The 20,578-nt window shown below is 38.4% G+C and overlaps 2 protein-coding genes across 2 annotated transcripts in view; one reads left to right on the top strand and one right to left on the bottom strand.

The window, feature by feature from the left end:
* Nucleotides 1-8,210, bottom strand: part of SPMIP7 (sperm microtubule inner protein 7) — a 56,816-nt gene extending 48,606 nt beyond the window's left edge. The window contains exon 1 of the mRNA XM_067745514.1: nt 7,658-8,210. Coding sequence (XP_067601615.1) covers nt 7,658-8,210 — 553 coding nt within the window. The remainder of the gene's footprint in view (nt 1-7,657) is intronic.
* Nucleotides 8,211-11,966: 3,756 nt separating this feature from the next.
* The window catches only part of ZPBP (zona pellucida binding protein), a 62,942-nt gene continuing 54,330 nt past the window's right edge, over nt 11,967-20,578 (top strand). The window contains exons 1-2 of the mRNA XM_067747626.1: nt 11,967-11,988; nt 14,569-14,649. Of these exons, the coding sequence (XP_067603727.1) occupies nt 11,967-11,988; nt 14,569-14,649 (103 nt within the window). The remainder of the gene's footprint in view (nt 11,989-14,568; nt 14,650-20,578) is intronic.

The following is a 20,578-nucleotide window of genomic DNA, read 5'->3' as shown; positions in this document are numbered from 1 at the left end:
TGTGATCATTGTTGAGCTCTGAGTGCTGTGGGAGTGCAGAGGAGGAACATCTAATCCAGCCAGATTGTAGGGAGTTAGGAACATCTTCCTGAAGATAAGACTGGACCTCATCTTGACAATTGAGTACGACTTGGATAACAAAGGGGAAGTGGAGGAAGAAGAGTCATTCCAGATGCGGGAACAGTATGTACAATGGTAGGCTTGCCCTGTGAGAGCAGCATCACAACTCTTACTGAAGGTTGGGTATAGCTACATCTTGAAATGGCAGCCAGGGAATGGTGGAAGATGAACAAAAGAGGTAGGCCAATGTCAGGACATGAAAGCCTTGGACCTATCCTCCTTGGTAAGTCTTAATAAGAGAGACTGATAACTTTGGCAAATTACTCTGGTTTGGACAGGGGACTAGTGTAGGTGAAGATAACGGTTGTACCACAGAGATCCTTTTCCTACTGCATGGGGTCTTCTAACTTGGTCCTCCACTTTTTAGCTTTGCCCCATGAATTAATCTAACTCAGCAAAAGATGAACTAAAATGCTAAAACTGGGAGCTAGCTGGACAGTACAGAGATATCTAAGCATAGGTGAGATGAATTGTGAGAGGGATTTGGGATAACACAGGAGCACCCTGGTCACCATGGATAGCAATCTGGTGAAGCTCCATAAGAGACTACAGCAATACTTGGGGCTTAATAATGTATATACTTCCTGGCTAAGGTGCCACTGTGACCTCGTGAATTATTTGACCCCGTTGAGTCTTATTTTTCTTACCTTTAATGATTTCTGTCAGAGTTGTAAAAACTACCATTAAAGTATTTAAAGGAATTGGCAAATTTCTGGCATGCAGTTTATAACATTATCAGTTAGTAGTTGTAACATTATTAGTACCTACAGTAGTAGGTAATATCATCTTCAGAATGATGATGTTGATTCAGTCAATATTTGACCAAGCAGGACAGAACCTGCAAACTCAGAAGTGGCAATGAAGGGCTGGAGAACGGGGGCCCCTCTGTGGATTCTGAAGGTAAGTGACAGAAAGTAGCAAGTGAGAAGGCCTTGACACAGCACTGCTGACTGTGAAGATGGAGCAGGCCATGTGAGAAGACTCCAGGAGCAGAGTGCATCCCCTGCTGCCAGAGAGCAAGGAAACGGGCGCCTCAGATATGAGGGACTGTATTCTGCACAGTTAGAATGAGTCCCAAAGTAGATTTCTCCCCAGACCCTCCAGATATGAACAAAGAGCACAACTTGACTTTGGCAGTTGGATCTCAAATAGAGAACAGAGTTAAGCCTGCTCAGGTTTTTGACCCACAAACTTGTCAGTAATAAATGGCCTTTGTTTAAAGGTGCTAAGTTTGTGGCAGTTTGTTATAGCAGCAAGAGAAAACTAATACAGAAGCAGAGGCAAGAGGCCAAGGCAGAGTGAGAGAGGCCGTGCTGAATTCCATGATCTTTTCAGTTTTGAGAAGAAGGATAATTCTGTCTGTGACTCAGCTGGCCAAAGAAAACCCTCCAGTAGATTCTCATGCCATCAGCAGCAATACGGTGCTTTTTGGTATCCTCCGATTTGAAGCCATTCTAGCAGCTACTTAGAAAAAAAAAAAAAAGGAAAGTAGAAAAACAAGAAAACTAAAATTTTGACTTTAAGCCAGAGTAGAAGTAAACAGGGCAATGAATTACAACTATATACCTCAGGGGCACTACGCTTACATCTAAGTATGATGACATCCTTTCTTCTACCTTGTTTCAGTAACTAGTGCTGCAAAATAACCTCAAACCTAGTAGCTTAAAACAACCATTCATCATCTACTGGGACTCTGAATTGTTCTGTCATAAAGCATAGCTCCGATAGCTGAAAATGTTCAAAATGACCTCACTCACATGGCTGGCAAGTTGGTATTGACTGTTAGCTGGGAGCTCAGCTGGGCCTGATGACCAATGCCTTATTTTTCTTCCCCTCTGGATCTAGGTTGGGTCTCTCACAAAATAGTGACTGAAACTCCAGGGGAACAATCCCTAAATGACCAATCTCAATGTGCAAGTACTTACCAGGCCTCCACTTGCATCATGCTTGCTAATATCTTATTGGCTAAAGCCACTCATATGTCCAAGCCCAGAGTCAACGTGAGAAGGAAACAGACCTCATTTTATGGTTGGAAAAGTGGCAGGCACACACAGGAAGGGGTGAGCTGCCAAAAGCCACTTTTGGGAACAGCTATTACACACCTCTCCTTCATAACCCACAGTCTAACTTCATTGCTTTCATGCCACCAAACAAATATCAAGTCTTTTGTCAAGGAAAGCACTGTATTATTTCCTTGACAAAAGTATTTCCTCATTTATTAGAGATTTAACATGTTTAAAACTGTGATCGTATTTTTACGATCACACAGTGAATGGGTTTTGTGTGTAACCCATGAAACTGTATGAGTTTGGAGGAGTCTACTATGAACACTATTTTCCTATAGGCCTTATTATTTTTATTATAAAACATTTCCATAACAAGGTGTTTTTAAGGAAGCCAAAACCTTAGAAGAAAGATTCAAGGACTATTCTATGTATTTTTTCTTTTATTCATGTGTTATCTCTCCTCTAATGGTTACAGACAGGTTTTTTTTTTTTAAACATCTAAAATACCCTTTGTGAGTGGTCTTCCCTGAGTTTTCTTTCTCAATATAGCAAAAGGTAGGTTAATTATGTTGATATTTTCAAAGAACCAACTTTAGGTTTAGGTTATTTTTTCTGCTGTTTTTCTATTCTCTATTTTATTTATACGAACCAAACATCCAACCTTCAAAATACGTGATACAAATATTGACAGAATTGAAGAGAGAAACGGCCCTACAATAACAGTTGAAGACTTTAGTACCCTACTTTCAATAATGAATAGAACAACCAGACAAAGATCAGCAAGGAAGTAGAGGACTTAAACAACAATTTGACCTAACAGACATTTACAGAACACTCAAACCAACAGAATACCCAAGCGGAATACACATTTTTCTCAGGTGCACTTAGAACATTCTCTATGCTATATTGTAGGTGACAAAGCAAGTCTTAGTAAACTTAAAAGGACTGAAAGCATGTAAAATATATTAATACTTTCTGAACACAATGGAATGAAACTAGAAATCAATAGACTGGAATAAAATTAAAAACTGATATATGAAAATTAAACACCACACCCCTAAATAACCATTGGGTTAAAGAAGAAATAACATGGGAAATTAGAAATTATCTTGAGACAAATTAAAACAAAAACATAAGTAATGGGGTTCAGCAAAAGTAGTGCTAAGAGGAAAACTCATAGGTATAAATGCTTGTATTAAAGAAGAAATATCTCAAATCAACCACCTAAATTTACACCTTAAAAAACTAGAAAAAGAACAAACTAAACCCAAAGCTAGCAGAAAAAAGAAAATAATAAAGATTAGGTCAGAAATACACAAAATAGAGAATAGAAAAACAATAGGGAAAATCAATGAAAGCAAGAGTTGTTTCTTGAAAAGATCAACAAAATTGACAAACATTTAGCTAGACTGACTCAGAGAAAAAGAAAGAAGGCTCAAGTAACTAAAATCACAAATGAAAGAAGGGACATTACAACTGATTTTTGCTGGAGGTCATTGAGAGGATGTGACCACCCACTGACCCATGAGCTGAACTCAGGCAATCAGAGGCTCCTACCCCCTCCTCTGTCCTTGAAATGAATGTATGTTCTGCCCACTGTTCCCCCAGGAGGAGCTGTTTCAGGAACACAGCCTTGAGAGAGTAACGCTTCGTTGAGACCATCTGGACAGTATACATGACTGAACCCTGTTAAGTCCTCTACATAAACTTGAAGATTCTGGAGGGTGGGTGCAGAGATCTACTCATCTTAAGGCACCTAAGACAAGCATAAGTAAGTTTCCTTGGTAATTAAACCTGCCACCTACCCGTCTGGAGAGTCTGCCTCTTTCTCCTTGCCCTGTGAGTACAGGGGCCAGTTTTGGATTTCATCTGGGGAACTCCTGAGGTTTAGAACCAACAATTTTACAGAAATAAAAAAGGATTATAAGAAAGTACTATAAACAGTTGTACACCAAACGATTATATAACCTACATGAAATGGACAAATTCCTAAAAACACATAGCCTACCAAGACTGAATCATGAAGAAACAGAAAATATGAACAGACCTATAACTAATAAGGAGATTGAATCAGTAATCAAAACTCCCAATGAAGAAAAGCTCCAGATCAGATGGCTTCACTGGTAAATTCTACAAAATATTTTAAAAAGAATTAACACTAATCCACTTCAAGCTCTTCCAAAAAAATTGAAGAGAACACTTCCAAATTCATTCCATAAGGCCAACTGATACCAAAGCCAGACAAAGACACTACAAGAAGAAATGGACCAATATCCTGATGAATACTGATGTGAAAATCCTCAAATACTAGAAAACGGAATTTAACACACATTTGAAAGGATTATACACCATGACCAAGTGGGGTTTATTCCTTGAATGTAAGGAATTGTAACTGTGCATTAATACATTGTGTGGCAATGTAAAATGGATTAGCCACTATGGAAAACAATAGCTGGTTCCTCAAAACATTAAACACAGAATTACCATTGAGCAATTCCACCTTTCGGTATATACCCCAAAGAACAGAAAGTGGGATCTTGAAGAGATATCTGTACACCCACATTCATAGCAGCATTATTCACAATAGCCAAAAGGCGAAGCAACCAAAGTGTCCATTAATGGATGAAAGGATAAACAAAACGTGGTATGTACATAAAATGGAAAATTATTCAGCCTTAAAAAGGAAGGAATTCTGACATATGCTACAGCAAGAATACTGCTGTCCATGAGGACACTATGCTAAGTGAAACAAGCCAGTCACAAAAAGACAAATACTGTATGATTTTGCTCATATGAGGTAGCTAAGGTGGTCAAATTCATAGAGAAAGAAAGTAAAATGATTGCTAGGGGTTGAGAGGAGGGAGGGAAATGTAGTTAGTATTTGATGGATATAGAATTTCAGTTTGGTAAGATGGAAGGAGTTATGGAGGTGGACAGTGGTGATGGCTGCACAATAATGTGCTTAACACCAATGAACTACACACTTAAAAATGGTTAAGATGGTTGTTACTGAGGGTGTGTACCCCAAAATTCATATGTTGTTGTCCCTACCCCAATATGATGGTATTTGGAGGTGGGGCCTTTGGGTAATTAGGTTCAGATGAGGCCATGAGGGTGTGGCTCCCATGACAGGATGGAACTAGGAACAAAAAACAACTGACCACGGTTAAATGTCTAGATAAGGTTGAAATAGGACAAAAAATCAGTGATATAATCTTTCAGGATCTTGTTTTGATATTTATGAAAGTCCACTGAAAAGCATAATGGTGTGTGATATAATTAATTCTGAGAAGATATCCTTCTTTATCAGAATGTATGAGAAATTATGTGTATTTAGGTTTGCTAAAAACTGAAAGTATTTATTATTTATAATTAATGATTATTTCCAGAATCACTGAAAGCATAGGCCAAATTATATTGAAATCAATCCCTGAACTTCAAGTATTGTTCTTTGAAACTGTTAATAGCTCATAACAGCTACTACTAATTAAATGCTTTACCAGGTTCCACGAATTTTGCTAAGTATTTTACCCATCTTAATTCATTCAATTCCTACAATTTTATAAGATAATTTATGTATGAAGGAACTGAAAATTCTGGACTTTAACTTAACATGACTTTGTTTAACTTTACAACATCTAACAAATGTTATTGGTTCATTCCTTTGTCAGATATTTTTACATGAAAAATGGTAAATAGCCCTCGCTATTATAAATTATAACTAGTATCTGAATTTTATAAATAAGGATACACAGGCATAGAGATTAGCAACGAGTCCTGGGTCATGGTGCAAGTAAATTTCCTGCCAGGAATAGAGTACAGACAGTCTCACTCTAGAGCCTATCTTCTGCATTCTGCTGTACTGATCTAGGCAGTGAAATAGAGGCTAGATGAGCTCTATATTTGGTTCTGAACTGTTGGTGCAATGTCTGTTATCCCTATTTCAGTCATAAGTTAGCTTCTTCACCTCTAATTTGTTGGAATGCTTTGACAGTTCACTCAGGAAAACTTAAGAAAACAAATCAATATTGTTCTTAAAAACTACACTAGGTTGGGATTTTCTGCTTACAAGCTAAGTGTTATACTTGTCTAAAATAGGACTACAATGAAAAATGACCTCAATTCCTTTAAAGAAGAGTTCTTGATAATGACTATTAGTGTACATTGAAACACTAACAAAAGATTGAGCTCAAGCTCCTTTCTGGACAGATCAGAAAATTGGTCACTAGTTCAGAATCAGTGAAAACTGTACTATGGCTGTAAGACTGGCCTGAACTCATCAATGGTTCCTTCAATGTGAATTGCATTTGATTCTCAGTAATACCTTATTTCCCTAGATGGTATTTCAAACGGATTATAAAATAATTATTTCTTAAAATGTTATTGGACCTCATTTATATATTTACGTGAACATTCCAAGCTAAGGAATTTCCCTAAGCCTATCCGCTGAGGCCACAACTGGAGTGCACATTAAAAGCATAGTTCTTATCCCCTGCTTATCTCTCATCAAATTGGTCTTTTCTTGTTCAAGAGTGGGTATCTGGAGAGTGTGGCTTGGGACCATTATGTTGTGGGGCTTTGCATTTCTACTACCTTTGCCCTGATTCGTACTCCCTTCCTAGTCCCAAGTGCCTATGGCCTCTCTTCACGGAGGAGTAGCAGGAACCATGAGCTTCCACGGCTCCAAAAAACAATGATGTCACTGTTCCTCCACACAGCCTCCCTAGGCTTCTGGTCTGTGGCTGGGCACTGCAGAAGAGTGGTGAAGAGGGTGCAGCCTCTTAAGGCTAGAGCAAGCTCAGCATCTCTTGCTATAGCACTTGGTCTTTGCCTTTCCCACATGCTCAAACATGTTAATCTCTTTTCACTCCCTGCCTACCAGGCACATTCCATACAGGAACACTGCCCGTGGATTTCTTCTGGAAGTTTCTCACCACTTCTGGGCCAGGCTTGTGACACCCTCTGGGAGTTCTTACAGAGAAACCAAAAGGTGCAGCAGTCAGTGAGTGTTCATCAAATTCTGCCTCCAGGAATGTGGTGGAGTTATTTATGCAGGGGTTGCCTCTCTTCAGCTCCTGTTCTTACAAGACCTCAAAATTTACTTTCAACTACTTTCGCATTGCATTTCAGTTCCTGTAACCTAACTCTTTGATAATCATCAGCAAATTAATTATTTCAAAGGACAGAGACAGATAAGGAGGCATGATACACAATTATCAAAGTTAAATATAAATTCCTTTGTGGCAAAATTAGGTTATCTGTGTGTTTAGAATAAATTATCTGATGTATACTTTGAGTTGGCCACATACTGATGAATGTATTTTTTGACAACCAACTATTTTTTTACAAACAGGTTTAAAAAAGGCTTATCATTCTTATTACTTTTTCCTTACAATCCATAATTTAAAAATAAGAATTCCTTATTTGGTCTTTTACAATTTTATGTCAAATGAACTGCTAAATCTTAGATCCATGCTCTTCTCTCTCATTTGAGTGTTTAAAAATTACAAAGCCCATGTCACTTCATTTACCTCCAAGTCTTGCTCTGATGGAAATGTCTGGTACTGCCCTGGAATTCCATCTCCTGTCTTGTTTTAGTTCTTCTAGTAATATTTTTTTCCTTTTTAGTGTCGTCTGAAATCCTGTGTCTGGCCTGGGAACTCGATGTTGAGGTTTCACATCACTGAAATCTACCAAGCTTGGTATGGTTCTGCCAACGCCAGGCTTTAAGTCAGCATCACCACCAGGACTCACAAACCCTGAACAGGTGTCACCTAAGGGTACATCATCCCGAAGTGGAAATAATGGATAATCTGGCCCATATGGTGTGGGATAAGGATAGTGTAAATGATAGTCTGGCAGGACTGAAGGGGGATAAGGGTGAAATTTAAGAAAAGTAGGGTTGCCTTTCTTTTCAATTCTGCCACAGTCATGTCTGTCCTCAACTCCTTTCACAAAAGGCATGTTCAGTTTTCGTAAGAGAGCGTGATAGTGTGGGTAATCTATATTCTCAACAGCCTTTGTTCTTGAAAGGAAAGATCCTTCAGAGATACTTATCTTTCCAGGTGTGTGCTGTGAATCCATATATGCGGCCTTTCTCTTTAAAATTGTGGGTGACTGTATATTAATTGCTTCTGAAGTCTCCTTTCTCTTTAACTATAAAACTCTTATATTTCTAACCACTGACGACTGGTTAACCTAACATAGTTATTGATTTGGCTTTCTCAATGTCAATAGAGTTTTTTCTTTTAAAAAATTTTTAAGGTAAATATTTTTTCTTCATCAAAGGAAGTAAGGGATCAGAACAGAAAAAACTAAACGAAACAGAGCCCATGTTGCTTGGCAACAGCTAGAACTCTAACACACTGGACCATTTATTATATACATCATAATTTAATTCTTAGGAAAAACAAAAACAGACTTGTCAGTAAAATCTCCATGACAGTTTCCTCAGCAATGCTCAGGAAAACTGTGCTCATTTTTTAATTTTTCCATAAGTTGATACTTTCTGGGTAAATGAGATTCAGTAAAGGGTATAAATAAAGCAGTTAATGAAGAGGCAATATATTTTTTAAAACATATCTCTGAGATACTTTAAGTATTTACCTGATAGATATAAAAAAGTACAAAACACACTGCCTATATAAATTGTAAATTTAAATGCAGTGCAAAAAAATGAACATGTATTACATTACAGTTAAATCAATGTATCTAATTTTTAAGGAAAGTAACTTGCAATTCATAGTCAAAGTACAGGTTCATCTTTTACGTGCCCTACATTATCCTTACTTACCTTTTTGCTACCATGATGGCAGAGTAAGAGCAATGAAGTTCTTAATCTCATTTCAGGAAACTACAGTAAGTAGCAGCTATTATCTCAATGCAAAAAAAGACATCATCAATATACTGTTCATTTAAAAGCTCATTTCAACTAGGTAACTTGGCCTTGCACGAAAACTGCTATCAAAGGAATTCCAGACAGTAGAATTTGGGCACAAAAGCTAACACCATCCCTACTGGAGTAAAAAGTGCAAATATGAATAACAGACCCACTTTCTGATTTTCAGCAATCAGCTTTCCATCTTTAGAATCACACCATACATTAACTAAGATCTCCAATATTACTTCTTATTCTCAGGTTAAATATTAGGAATTTACACAGCAGACCAAGGCAGGAGGGACTGAATTACAGAAAACAGAGATTTCAAGATTTAGCATGGTCTGAACAGTCCTCTCTGCCCTTTATTCTCTATAAGTCCACAGTCCAAAGTTCATTTGGTAAAAATCATGTTGTGCAGGTTGACTTGTTTATAAAAATTAAAAGGAATTTTAGCAGAATATATATCTAGACAAATATAGTGATTTATTGGGCACTATTCAGTAAAATTTGTTTACTAGGTGTGCTCAAAGGAAGTGCAAGACCTTGACCAAAATGCTGGCTGGATCTAAATCATGCAGGTCTCTTTACTAAGACATGCCTGAACAGGCTGTACTCAATTCAAGACTTTATACAGATTAGAAAGGATTCCTAAAGAAGTAAATCTACTCAGTAGAATAAACTGTACTGGATACATTTTACCAATTAGCACATGCATAAAGATAGCCAGAAAACTCAAGAAATAAGCAGAAATTTCAATTTCCTTTGTTAATAAGAACCAAGGACTTCTTTGGATATTTACGTAATCCTTAAGAAATGTCTTCAACCTGGTCCTGGTCCAAAATGAACTCTCCTTCCTTTCTGCTAGATGTTTTCTGTTCTTTTCTTTTTTAAAAATAAACTGGTTATTTGAATGCTTACTTTATACCAGGAACTATCCCAGGAATTGAGGTTAACATGGTGGCAAAACAGACACGATTCTAGCTGTGAAGACATAGTTGGTAAAGCAGGCCAGCTGAAAGACAGCAAGGGGTGATGCTCTCTGTGGCACAAACAAGATACATCTGAAGGCATTGATGTTCGAGATACGCCACCGAACAAGTGGGGAGGTGGACTCAGGTGGGTGCTCAGGCTGTCAGTTCGAAAACCCTCATCTGGAGAGAAGGACACCCAGTGATGGCTTTCGGACCACGTGGACCACTCATTTCTTCCGATTACACAGGGTTATTGGGCATTCTGTCTTCTGTTGTTTAAACTTCATTGGCCTATGTACTTGTACCACCTGGGTAAGATTTACTTGTATCGTAGCTCCCTTCACGTGAAGTGAATCCTTCCCACCGCAGAAACGCAGAGTATTCTAACACGTTCTGGCTATAAACACCCACGTAGGCAGACGGGTGGTTTTATGCATCTTTCTGAACTCAGGTATTAAAAGACCATCTTTCGGGCTGAGTGGTCCATTCCATCTAAGGCTGTTGCCTCGTTCTTCCCGCCCAGCCTCTTCCTGGGGCTCAAGGCCCACTTCCATTCCCGGTGGCTGGACCTTGCATCCATCGCCCAGTTGCGTCCCATAAATCCGTAGGCAGTCAGCAGCCGACGTCGGGAGAGAGAGGCAGCCCTCTCGGGCTGGACCAGCCCTCACTCCCGTGACCCTCGCCCTGTGGTCCAGAGTCGGCCTCAACACTCAGACTCGGCCAGCCCGTCCCTCTGCCCGCGACTCTTCTGCGGCTCCACAACTTTCCACAGGTCGCCTATGCTTTCCGGGTTGCCTGCGCGACGGCGGGCTCCTGACAGCGGGCGACTTCGCGCCCCCCGGGCCTCCACTACCCGTCCAGCCCCGCCCCCGCCCTGCCGGAAGTGGTGGCCCTTTTCCCGGCCCCCCTTCCGGTCCGCTGGCTGGCGGGTGGGCGCGAGCTGCCTAACGACCTTCCACGCTGAGTGTCGGCCGACAGCGGCGGCGGCGGAGGCGGCGGGTGGATGGAGGCCTCGGCCCCCTGCCGAGCGCGGCGGGGCTGGCGGCGGTCCCGGGCCGCGGGCTTCCCGCTCTCCCGGGCCGCGGTGGTCCTGGTGTTCTCCGCGCTGGTGCTGCGGGCGCCCCCGTCAGGTGAGGCGGCGGAGGGCGGCTCCGGACCGCGGCTCCCGGAGGTTTCTGTGTGTCACGTGCGTCCGCTGATGGGAAAGCCTGTATCACTGGTCCCGCTCTTGAATTTAATAGGAGAACTGGGCACATTGATGTCGTATAGACGGGCGAGGTCATTCAAACACCCACAGCTCAAGGCTTGAGATTAAATTGGCTGTTAACAAGCCCCTTATCAGCCCCCGGGTCCTTTGCCAGCTTTCCACGACGTACGGGTCTCAGGATTTCAGTGTATTTTGAAATGAGTAGACATCTCGCCGCTTTCTCATTTCCCGTGGTTCTGGAGCTCCATCTATTGGTTTTAGCTATAAAGTACAGGAAAGACTGGAAACTTACAGTTTTGATATTCTGCTGCCGCTGTTTTTTTCCTCCTTTTGATTCAGAGATCCGAAATACTTTCTCATGTTTTAAAAATAGAGTTAAGATACCGAAGGGAGTGCTTAATTCAACGGTCATCATTTAACTAGAAAGGTTTTGGCTGCGTTATTTTGCGTTCAGGTTTTAGACTTTTTAGAAATAAAGTTATTTTGCGTTCAAGTTTTAGACTTTTTAGAAATAAAGTATCTCCCAGAATTGAATCATAGAAAGCTCAAAAGAGGCTTGTTTAAAATACAATTTGTGCAGAAAAGGGGCAATGAAAAAAGAAGCCCTCCAAGAATATGAATGAGGAAGGGCTGCGGAGGTAGACAGGGGATAGGAGGAGAATGGAAAGAAATGGAGTGAAGAGACATTACAAAATATGCCAAAGTCCAAAGGTCATTCTAGTTTAAGTAGAGACTAGCTGATAGCTGTTAATTACCCCGTAGGAGAAGGATGCTTCTTGACCATGGCCCATGATCTTGTGCTAGGTACGACTCTGTGTGTGTGTGTGTTGTCTTTTGATCCAAGAACAAGATCAGGCCTAAGGATATAAGAAGTAGACTAAGAACGCAGTATCTTAATATGTAAGGTATGAATAGTGAAGCAACATTTATGTAGCGTTTTATAGTTTATACGATAGTCCATTCAGTTCCTACAAAAACTCTAAATCTGGAATTTAGTCTCATTTTGCAGATGAGAAAACTGAAGCTCCTGGAGTTTTAATTGACTTTCTTAAGACTCATTAGTGGAAGTTGGGATTTAAATCCAGGTCATCTGACTTTGAATAGCATACTCTTCTTGGTTCTGTACCTCCTCTCTGTTAACAACAAAGAAGATTTGGGTCTAAGCTTTATTGCATTTTTTGTGCTGCTCCTGCCACTTGTCTGTGCACACTCATGTGTCCATCAACATTCACTTGTTCAACGAGGACTGAACAACATCAGAATATATCATATTTAACAATTATTATTTAATATTTGCTAGGTGCAAGGTATAGTGCTTGACAGATTATTTTTTTCTTGATTAAATCTTTTTTTTGCTTGCTGGTTTTTGCAGAGTCAAAGGATGGCTTACAAAGAGCTCCCCAGTCTGGCCCTAACTTCCTCTTCTGCTTCCCATCCCTGTGTCCTCCAGGTTTAAGGAACATACTTTTTTCTTCCAGTTTTATTGAAGTATAAGTGACATACAGCACTGTATAATTATAAGGTGTACAACATAAGGACTTGATTTACATACCTCATGAAGTGATTATCACAATAAGTTGAGGGAATGTCCATCATCTTATATGGGTAGAAAATTAAAGAAATAGAAAAAAATTTTTTTCCTGTGTTGAGAGCTCTTAGGATTAACTCTTAACAATTCATATGTAACATACAGCAGTGTTAATTATATTAATCATATGTTTATCATAATAATTTATATTATCATATGGTTTATTACATGCCAAGTATGTACTTATCTTAATACTAGAAATTTGTACGTTTTGACTGCCACCTACTGAATGGGAGAAGATATTTGCAAAGAATATATCCTATAAGGGTTAATATCCAAAATATACAAACAACTCAACATCAAAAAACAACAGTCTAGTTAAAAAATGGGCAGAGGATCTGAATAGACCTTTTTCCAAGGGAAGACATACCGATGGCCAATAGGCACGTGAAAAAGATGCTCAACATCACTAATCATCAGGGAAATGCAAGTCTGAACCACAATGAGATACTATTCTCACACCTGTTAGAATAGCTATTATCAAAAAGGCAACAAATAACAAGTGCTGCATAGGCTGTGGGGAAAAGGGAAGCCTCCTGCAGTGTTGGTGGGAATGTAAATTGATGCAGCCACCATGGAGAACAGTATGGAGGGTCCTCAAAAAATTAAAAATAGAGCTACCATATGATCCAACAATATCACTCCTAGGATTTATCTGAAGAAAACAAAAACACTAATTAGAAAAGATATATGCATCCCTGTGTTCATTGTAGCACTGTTTACAGTAGCCAAGATATGGGAGCAACCTAAGTGCCCATCAATAGATGAATGGATAATGAAGATAATAGGTACATACAGTGGACTCCTACTCAGCCATAAAAAAATGATGAAATCTTGTCATTTGTGACAACATGGATGGACCTAGAGGGTACTATGCTAAGTGAAATAAGAGAAGGACAAGTGCCGCATGATTTCACTTATATGTAGAATCTAAAAAAACAAATGAACGAACATATCAAAACATAAACAGAGTTATAGACAGAGAACAAGCAGGTGTTTGCCAAAGGGGACAGAAGAAGTAGGTGAGGGAGATTAAGCGGTACAAACTTCAGGTGCAAAATAAATGAGTCACAAGTTTGAAATGTACAGTGTGGGGAATATAGTCAATAGCAATGTAATGTCTTTGTATGATGACTTATCATAACTAGACTAACCGTGGTGATCATTTCAAAATGTATAGAAACATCAAAGCACTATGTTGTATAACAGGAACTAACAAAGTGTTGTGGGACAATTATATTTCAAAAACAAACAAACTCATGGCAAAAGAGATCAGATTTGTGGTTACCAGAGGCGGGATTGAGGGGAATTGGATGAAGGCAGTCAAAAGATATCGATTCTCGATAAGTTGACATAAACACTGATCCTACTATTGAGCTTATAGTCAAATAAGGAAAATTATGTCTGTGCATGAAGAACTGTAATACAATGTAGAGTGAGTGTTGCTGACGATGTACTAAAGAGGTAAGAAATGAGGGCAAACAGAAGGTTTGAGGGAGGAGGGACTTGTGATTTGGGTCTTGAAGGGTGGGGATTTGGACTTATTGAGAGTATTCTAAGTGGATGTAGAAAAAGCTGAAGGTGAGACATAATAGGGAAAGCGGAGGGTATGTTAATTTCATTGGAGCGTATGAAGGGAATAGAGCTGTAACAGAGATACCAGATATCAGAGGATATTGATTTATGGCTCCCCTTCAACAAACATCAAATATACTGCGATAGTATCCTATTTGAATGTCTTGAAATTTGTAATGAGCCAGATTGTTGATTAATTCTGTTCTTTTTGTTTTTGATAGTGGGATATTTGGCTCAGTTACCAAGAGGTATTCACTTGACCCAAGATTCAATGAAAATAGTGGGATCACCAAATTTTCCAGGTATTAATAAATAGATTTTCAGCAATTGTAAGAAAGTAATTGGCAGTTGTTTAAATTTTATCAATCTTTTGCAAAAGGCTAGTGTTCCCCAGTTATCCTAGTTTCCTATCGCCCTTTTCCTCTATGGAAATGGATTAAAGTTGTTTCCACAGAGTTAGATTCATATAGTTTAATTCTGTTTGCTGTAACTTCTTAAGTATGCAAAAAATAATTATTTCTAAAAGCTATCTAATTAAAGTTGTCTACAGTGTTTTTGCTTGTTATTGTATAATAATTAAACATAATATTAAATGTATGCAGTTCTTTTTTTTTAAAGCACTTTTTAAAAACATTAATTAATTAATTTTTGGCTCCATTGCTGCACGTCTTCGTTGCTGCACGTGGGCTTTCTCTAGTTGGGGTGAGAAGGGGCTACTCTTTGTTGTGGTGCATGGGCTTCTCATTATGGTGGCTTCCCTTGTGGAGCACGGGCTCTAGGCACACGGGCTTCAGTAGTTGTGGCACGCGGGCTCAGTAGTTGTGGCTTGTGGGCTCTAGAGCGCAGGCTCAGTAGTTGTGGTGCACAGGCTTAGTTGCTCCGTGGCATGTGGGATCTTCCTGGACCAGGGATCGAACCCGTGTCCCCTGCATTGGCAGGCGGACTCCCAACCACTACGCCACCAGGGAAGTCCCCATATGCAGTTCTTATGCTAAAACATTTTTTAAATGGGATCTGTATATCATAAAGATTTTGGGTTAATAAGATTTTGCAGTAGTAATATGAGGCATAGCATCTACAACTTTTTATATATATATATATATTTTTAATTGAGGTAAATTCACATGCTTTAAAATTCCTCCTGTAAAGTATACATTCGAGTAGTTTTTAGTATATTGACCAGGTTCTGAAACCATCAGCGCTGTGTAATTCCATAACATTTTCATCACTCTAAAAGGAAACACCGTACCCATTAAGCAGTCACACTCCAGCCCCTGGAAACTACTAATCTACTTTCTGTCTCCATAAATTTGTCCATTCCGGACATTTCATATAAGTGGAATCATACACTATGTGGTGTTTTGTGTGTGGCTTCTTTCACTTTGTATGATGTTTTCAAGGTTCATTTATATTACAGAATGTATCATTCGTTTTTATGGCTGAATAATACTCCATTGAATGGATATACTACAATTGTGTATCCATCAATTGATGGATATTTAGGAAGTTTACACTTTTTAGCTATTTTGAAAAGTGCTGTTATGAACATTTCTGGACAAGTTTCTGTGTGAACATATGTTTTCAGTATACCTAGGAGTAAAATTGCTGGGATATATGGTAACTCTATGTTTAACATTTTGAGGAACTGCCAAACAATTTTTCAAAGAACCTGAACTATTGTACTTTGACACCAGAAATTTATGAGGATTCAAATTTCCCAACATCCATATTAACATTTATTATTGTCCATCTTTTAAAATTTTAGCCATCCTAGTGTATGTGAAGTAGATTCTCATTGTGCTTTTTATTTGCATTTCCCTAATGACTAGTGATGTGGAACCTCTTTTCATATGTTTATTGACCATTTGGATGTCTTCTTTACAGAAATGCCTGTTCAAGTCCTTTACCCAATTTTTAATTTGGCTGTCTTTTATATTACTGAGATGGAAGAGTTTTTTTTTTTTTTAATATGTTCTGGATACTAGACCCTTATCAGATGTTGGATTTGCAAATATTTTCATCTATTCTGTGGATTGTGTTTTCATTTCTTGATAGTGTTCTTTAAAGCACACATTTTAAACTTTGATGAGGTCTGATTTCTATTTTTTCTTTTGTACTGGTGCTTTAGGATTCATATATCAGAAGTGATTGCTTAATCAGCAGCCACAAAGTGTTACTCCTACATTTTCTTGAAAGAATTTCATAGTTTTAGTGCTTATATTTAGATCTTTGATCCATTTTGAATTAATTTTTGCATATGGTATACAGTAGGGATCAAAATTCATTCTTTTGCATGTGGATATCCCCTTGTTCCAGCATCATTTGTTTAAGAAACTTTTCCTTCTCTATTGAATGTCTTGGTGCTCTTGTTGAAGAGCAGTTTGCCATAGATGAATGAGTTTTTTTTATGGACTCTAAATTCTATTCCTTTGATATATATGTCTTTCCTTACGCTAGTACCACACTGTCTTGATTGCTGTTGCTTTATAATAAGTTTTGAAATTATCAAGTGTGAGTACTTCAAGTTTGCTCTTTTTCAAGATTGTTTTGGCTATGCTGGGTCCTTTGAAATTTTGTTTTATTCTAGAATCAGCTTTGGCAATTTTTGGAATAAAAGCCCATTGGGATTTTTATAGGGATTGCATTGAATCTGTTGATCAATCTTGGGAGTATTACCACCTTAACACTCTACAGTCTTGCAGTTCATAAACATGGAATGTCTTTTCATTTATTTAGATGTTCTTTATTTTCCTTCAATGATGCTTTACAGTTTTCAGTGTATGAGTCTTCTTGTACTACTTTTGTTAAATGTATCCCTAAATATTTTATTCTTTTTGATGCTACTGTAAATAGAATGTTTTTATCAATTTAATGTTTGGATTGCTCATTGCTACTGTATAGAAATACAATTGAGATTTGCAAATGGGTATTGTATCCTGTCATCTTGCCGAATCATTTATAGCTCTAATTTTTTTTTTTTTTTTTTTTTTTGTGGTACACGGGCCTCTCACCACTGTGGCCTCTCCCGCTGCGAGCTCTAATTTTTTAAATGGGGGATAGGGGGAATTATTCCTTAAAATTTCCTGTATATAGTATCATGTCATCTGCAAATGGAGGTAGTTTTATTTCTTCTTTTACAATCTGCCTATTTTTCCTTGCTAGTTGCTCCAGGTAGAACCTCCAGTTCAATATTGATGTTAACAGATATCTTTGTTTTGTTCCTGACCTTGGGGGCCTGGGAAAGATTTCAGTTTTTGCTATTAAGTATGTTAGCTGTGAATTTTTGTAGATGCCCTTTATAAGATTAAGAGAGTTCCTTCTGTTCCAAGTTTGTTGAGTGCTTTTATTGTGAAAGGGTATTGGATTTTGTCAAATGATTTTTCTGCATATATTGAGAGGATCAGTGGGTTTTGTCCATTATTCTATTGATATGATAAGGTATTACATTGATTGATTTTTGTATTTTGAACTAGCCTTGCATTTCTGGAATGAATCTGAGTTGATTATGATGTGTAATCCTTTTTCATGTTGCTGGATTTGGTTGCTAGTATTCTGAAGATTATCATGTACATATTCATAAGGAAAAGTGGTCTGTAGCTTTCTCGTGTTGTCTTTGTCTGATTTTGGTTTTAGGGCAATAGTGGCTTCATAAAATGAGTTGGAGTGTGTTCCCTCCTCTTCTGTTTTTTTGGAAGTTTGTGAAGTATTGTTAATTCTACTTGTTTGGTAGTATTCACAAGTGAATTCAACTGGTGCTGGGCTTTTCCTTGTGGGAAGTTTTTTTTTATTATTCAATCACTTTACTTGTTTTAGGTCTATTCAAACTTTCTATTTCATTATGGTTTCTGATGAGAAGTAAGCTAATTTTATTGAGGACCATATTATGTAATGAGTTGCTTCTGTCTTGCTGCTTTCAAGATTCTTTGTTTCTGGGTTTTCACAGTTGATTATGATGTGGCTAAGGTGTGGATCTCTTTGAATGTATCCTAGTTTGAGTTCATTGGGCTTGTTTGATGTGTGGATTTATGTTTTTCATCAATTTTGGGAAGTTTTTGCTATTATTTCTTCAAATATTCTTTCTGGCTCTTTCTCTCCACTCTTCCATGGGAGTTTTATGCATATACTGGCATGCCTGATGGTTTCCCAAAGGTCTCTGAGTACTGTTGATTTATCTTCATGTATCTTTCTATTTTTCTTTTTCTCAGATTGGATAAATCCCCCATTGATGTAACGTAAAGTTTGCTGATTCTTTCTTCTGTCTGTTGAGATCTGCTATTGATTCTTAACTGTGAACTTTCATTTGTTATTGTACTTTTTAATCTGGAATTTCTCTTTGGATCTTTTTTTATAATTTCTATCCCTTTATTGATAGTTTCTATTTGGAGAGACATTGTTTTCATACTTTTTTAGTCCTTTAGGCATGATGTTCTTTGATCATATTTAAAATAACTGATTTGAAGTCTTTGTCCAGTAACTCCAAAATTTGACTTTCCTCAGGGACAGTTTCTATTGGTTGCTTTTTTTGCTGCCTATGACTATACTTTCTTGGGTTTTTGCATGACTCATATTTTTGGTTGAAAACTGGACTTTGTAGGGAATATTATGTAGTACTCTGGAAATCAGATTCTTCCCCCTTTCTAGGTATTTATGTAGTTGCTTTTTGTTGTACAGGCATACTCAGAGATATTGCAGGTTCAGTTACAGGCCATCACAATAAAGTGAGTATCACAATAAAGTAAGGCACATGAATTTTTTTGGTTTCCCAGTGCCTATAAAAGTTATGTTTACATTGTACTGCAGTCTATTAAGTGTGTAATAGCATTTGGTTAAAAACCAATATATGTACCTTAATTAAAAAATACTTTATTGCTAAAAATGCTAACCATCATCTGAAACTCAGGATTGCTACAAACCATTGATGGTAAAAAATGCAAAATCTGTGAGGTACAGTAAAGCAAAGTACAGTAGAATGAGGTATTCCTGTAGCATTTGTTTAGTGACTTTTCTGAACTAATTCTCTTTAAATTCTGTATTCCTTGTCATGTGTGGCCACTGAAGTCTTTGCTTAGTTAGCTTAGGTAGGCTAATGGTTCAACAGAGATTTCATTAAACACCTGAACCAGTTAGTCTCCTAATATTTTCTGAGAATCCTTGTGAGCTTGTCGTGGCTTACCTTAAACATTTAGCCAGACAGTTGACAGCTCCACCATATCCTTCACTTTCTGCTGTACAGAGGCTCAATTTCAGCCAGAGGTGAGAACTTTAAGGCCTCTCATTCTTTACTGAGCATGCCCAGTCTTAGCCACGTGGCCTACTCTGTGCATGCACACGCCCTTCTATTTTCCTAGGAACGTGTCTGAAGTTTTCAAAGCTCCCATTGACATGTCATTACCCAGCTTTTCCTCTTAAGCTTTTGGTTAAGCTGATGTTTACTCCCACTGCTTCAGCCATTTACAAAGTTAAGTGGCAAGCTCTAGTTGTTTTTGACAAAGACTCTTGGGGAAAAGGCTTTTTACAGTGGGTGTGCTCCAAGCTAGGTCATGTAAAGATAGCTTTGTGCATGGTGTCTTCCAGAACACTGCCAGAAAGGTGAAATAATGACAATTCTCTGGGAAGGAGGCACTGAAGTCCACCTAACCCCATCTGCCCCTCTAGTGGCTACCAGGCTGCTGGTTCTAATGGGAATACAGCAACTTAAAGTGCTACAAGCTCACTGTTTTTACCAGGTGTATTTGCTAGGGGTACGATAAAAAATTACCACAGACCTGACAGCTTAAACAACAGAAATGTGTTGTCTCACAGTTTTGGAGGATAGAAGTCCAATCATGGAGGCTTGGGTGCGTCCTTCTGAGGGCAGTAGGGCAAGGACCTGTTCCAGCTCTCCTTCCTTGGCTTGGAGATGGCCATCTTCTCCCTATATCTCTTCACATTGTTTTCCTCTGTGTTTGTCTGTGTGTCCAAATTTCCCCTTTTTATAAGGACACCAGTCATATTGGATTTAGGCCTACCCTGATGCCCTCATTTTAACTTGGTTACTTCTATAAAAACTCTATCTCCAAATAAGTTCACTTTCTGGGGAACTGGGAATTAGGACTTAAACATATGACTTTAGGGAGAAACATAATTCAGGCCATGACACCGAGATTCAGTTGTTTTTCCTGAGTACATTTTTCCTGGGTGCTGTAAGTCTTTGATTAATTAATTTCCAGAGTTCTTAAAATGTTGATTCAA

The sequence above is a fragment of the Pseudorca crassidens genome, chromosome 8, assembly GCF_039906515.1.
Source record: "Pseudorca crassidens isolate mPseCra1 chromosome 8, mPseCra1.hap1, whole genome shotgun sequence".
Taxonomy (NCBI): domain Eukaryota; kingdom Metazoa; phylum Chordata; class Mammalia; order Artiodactyla; family Delphinidae; genus Pseudorca; species Pseudorca crassidens.
The sequence above is the reverse complement of the archived record's forward strand: the minus strand, read 5'-3'. Positions and strand labels throughout refer to the sequence as shown.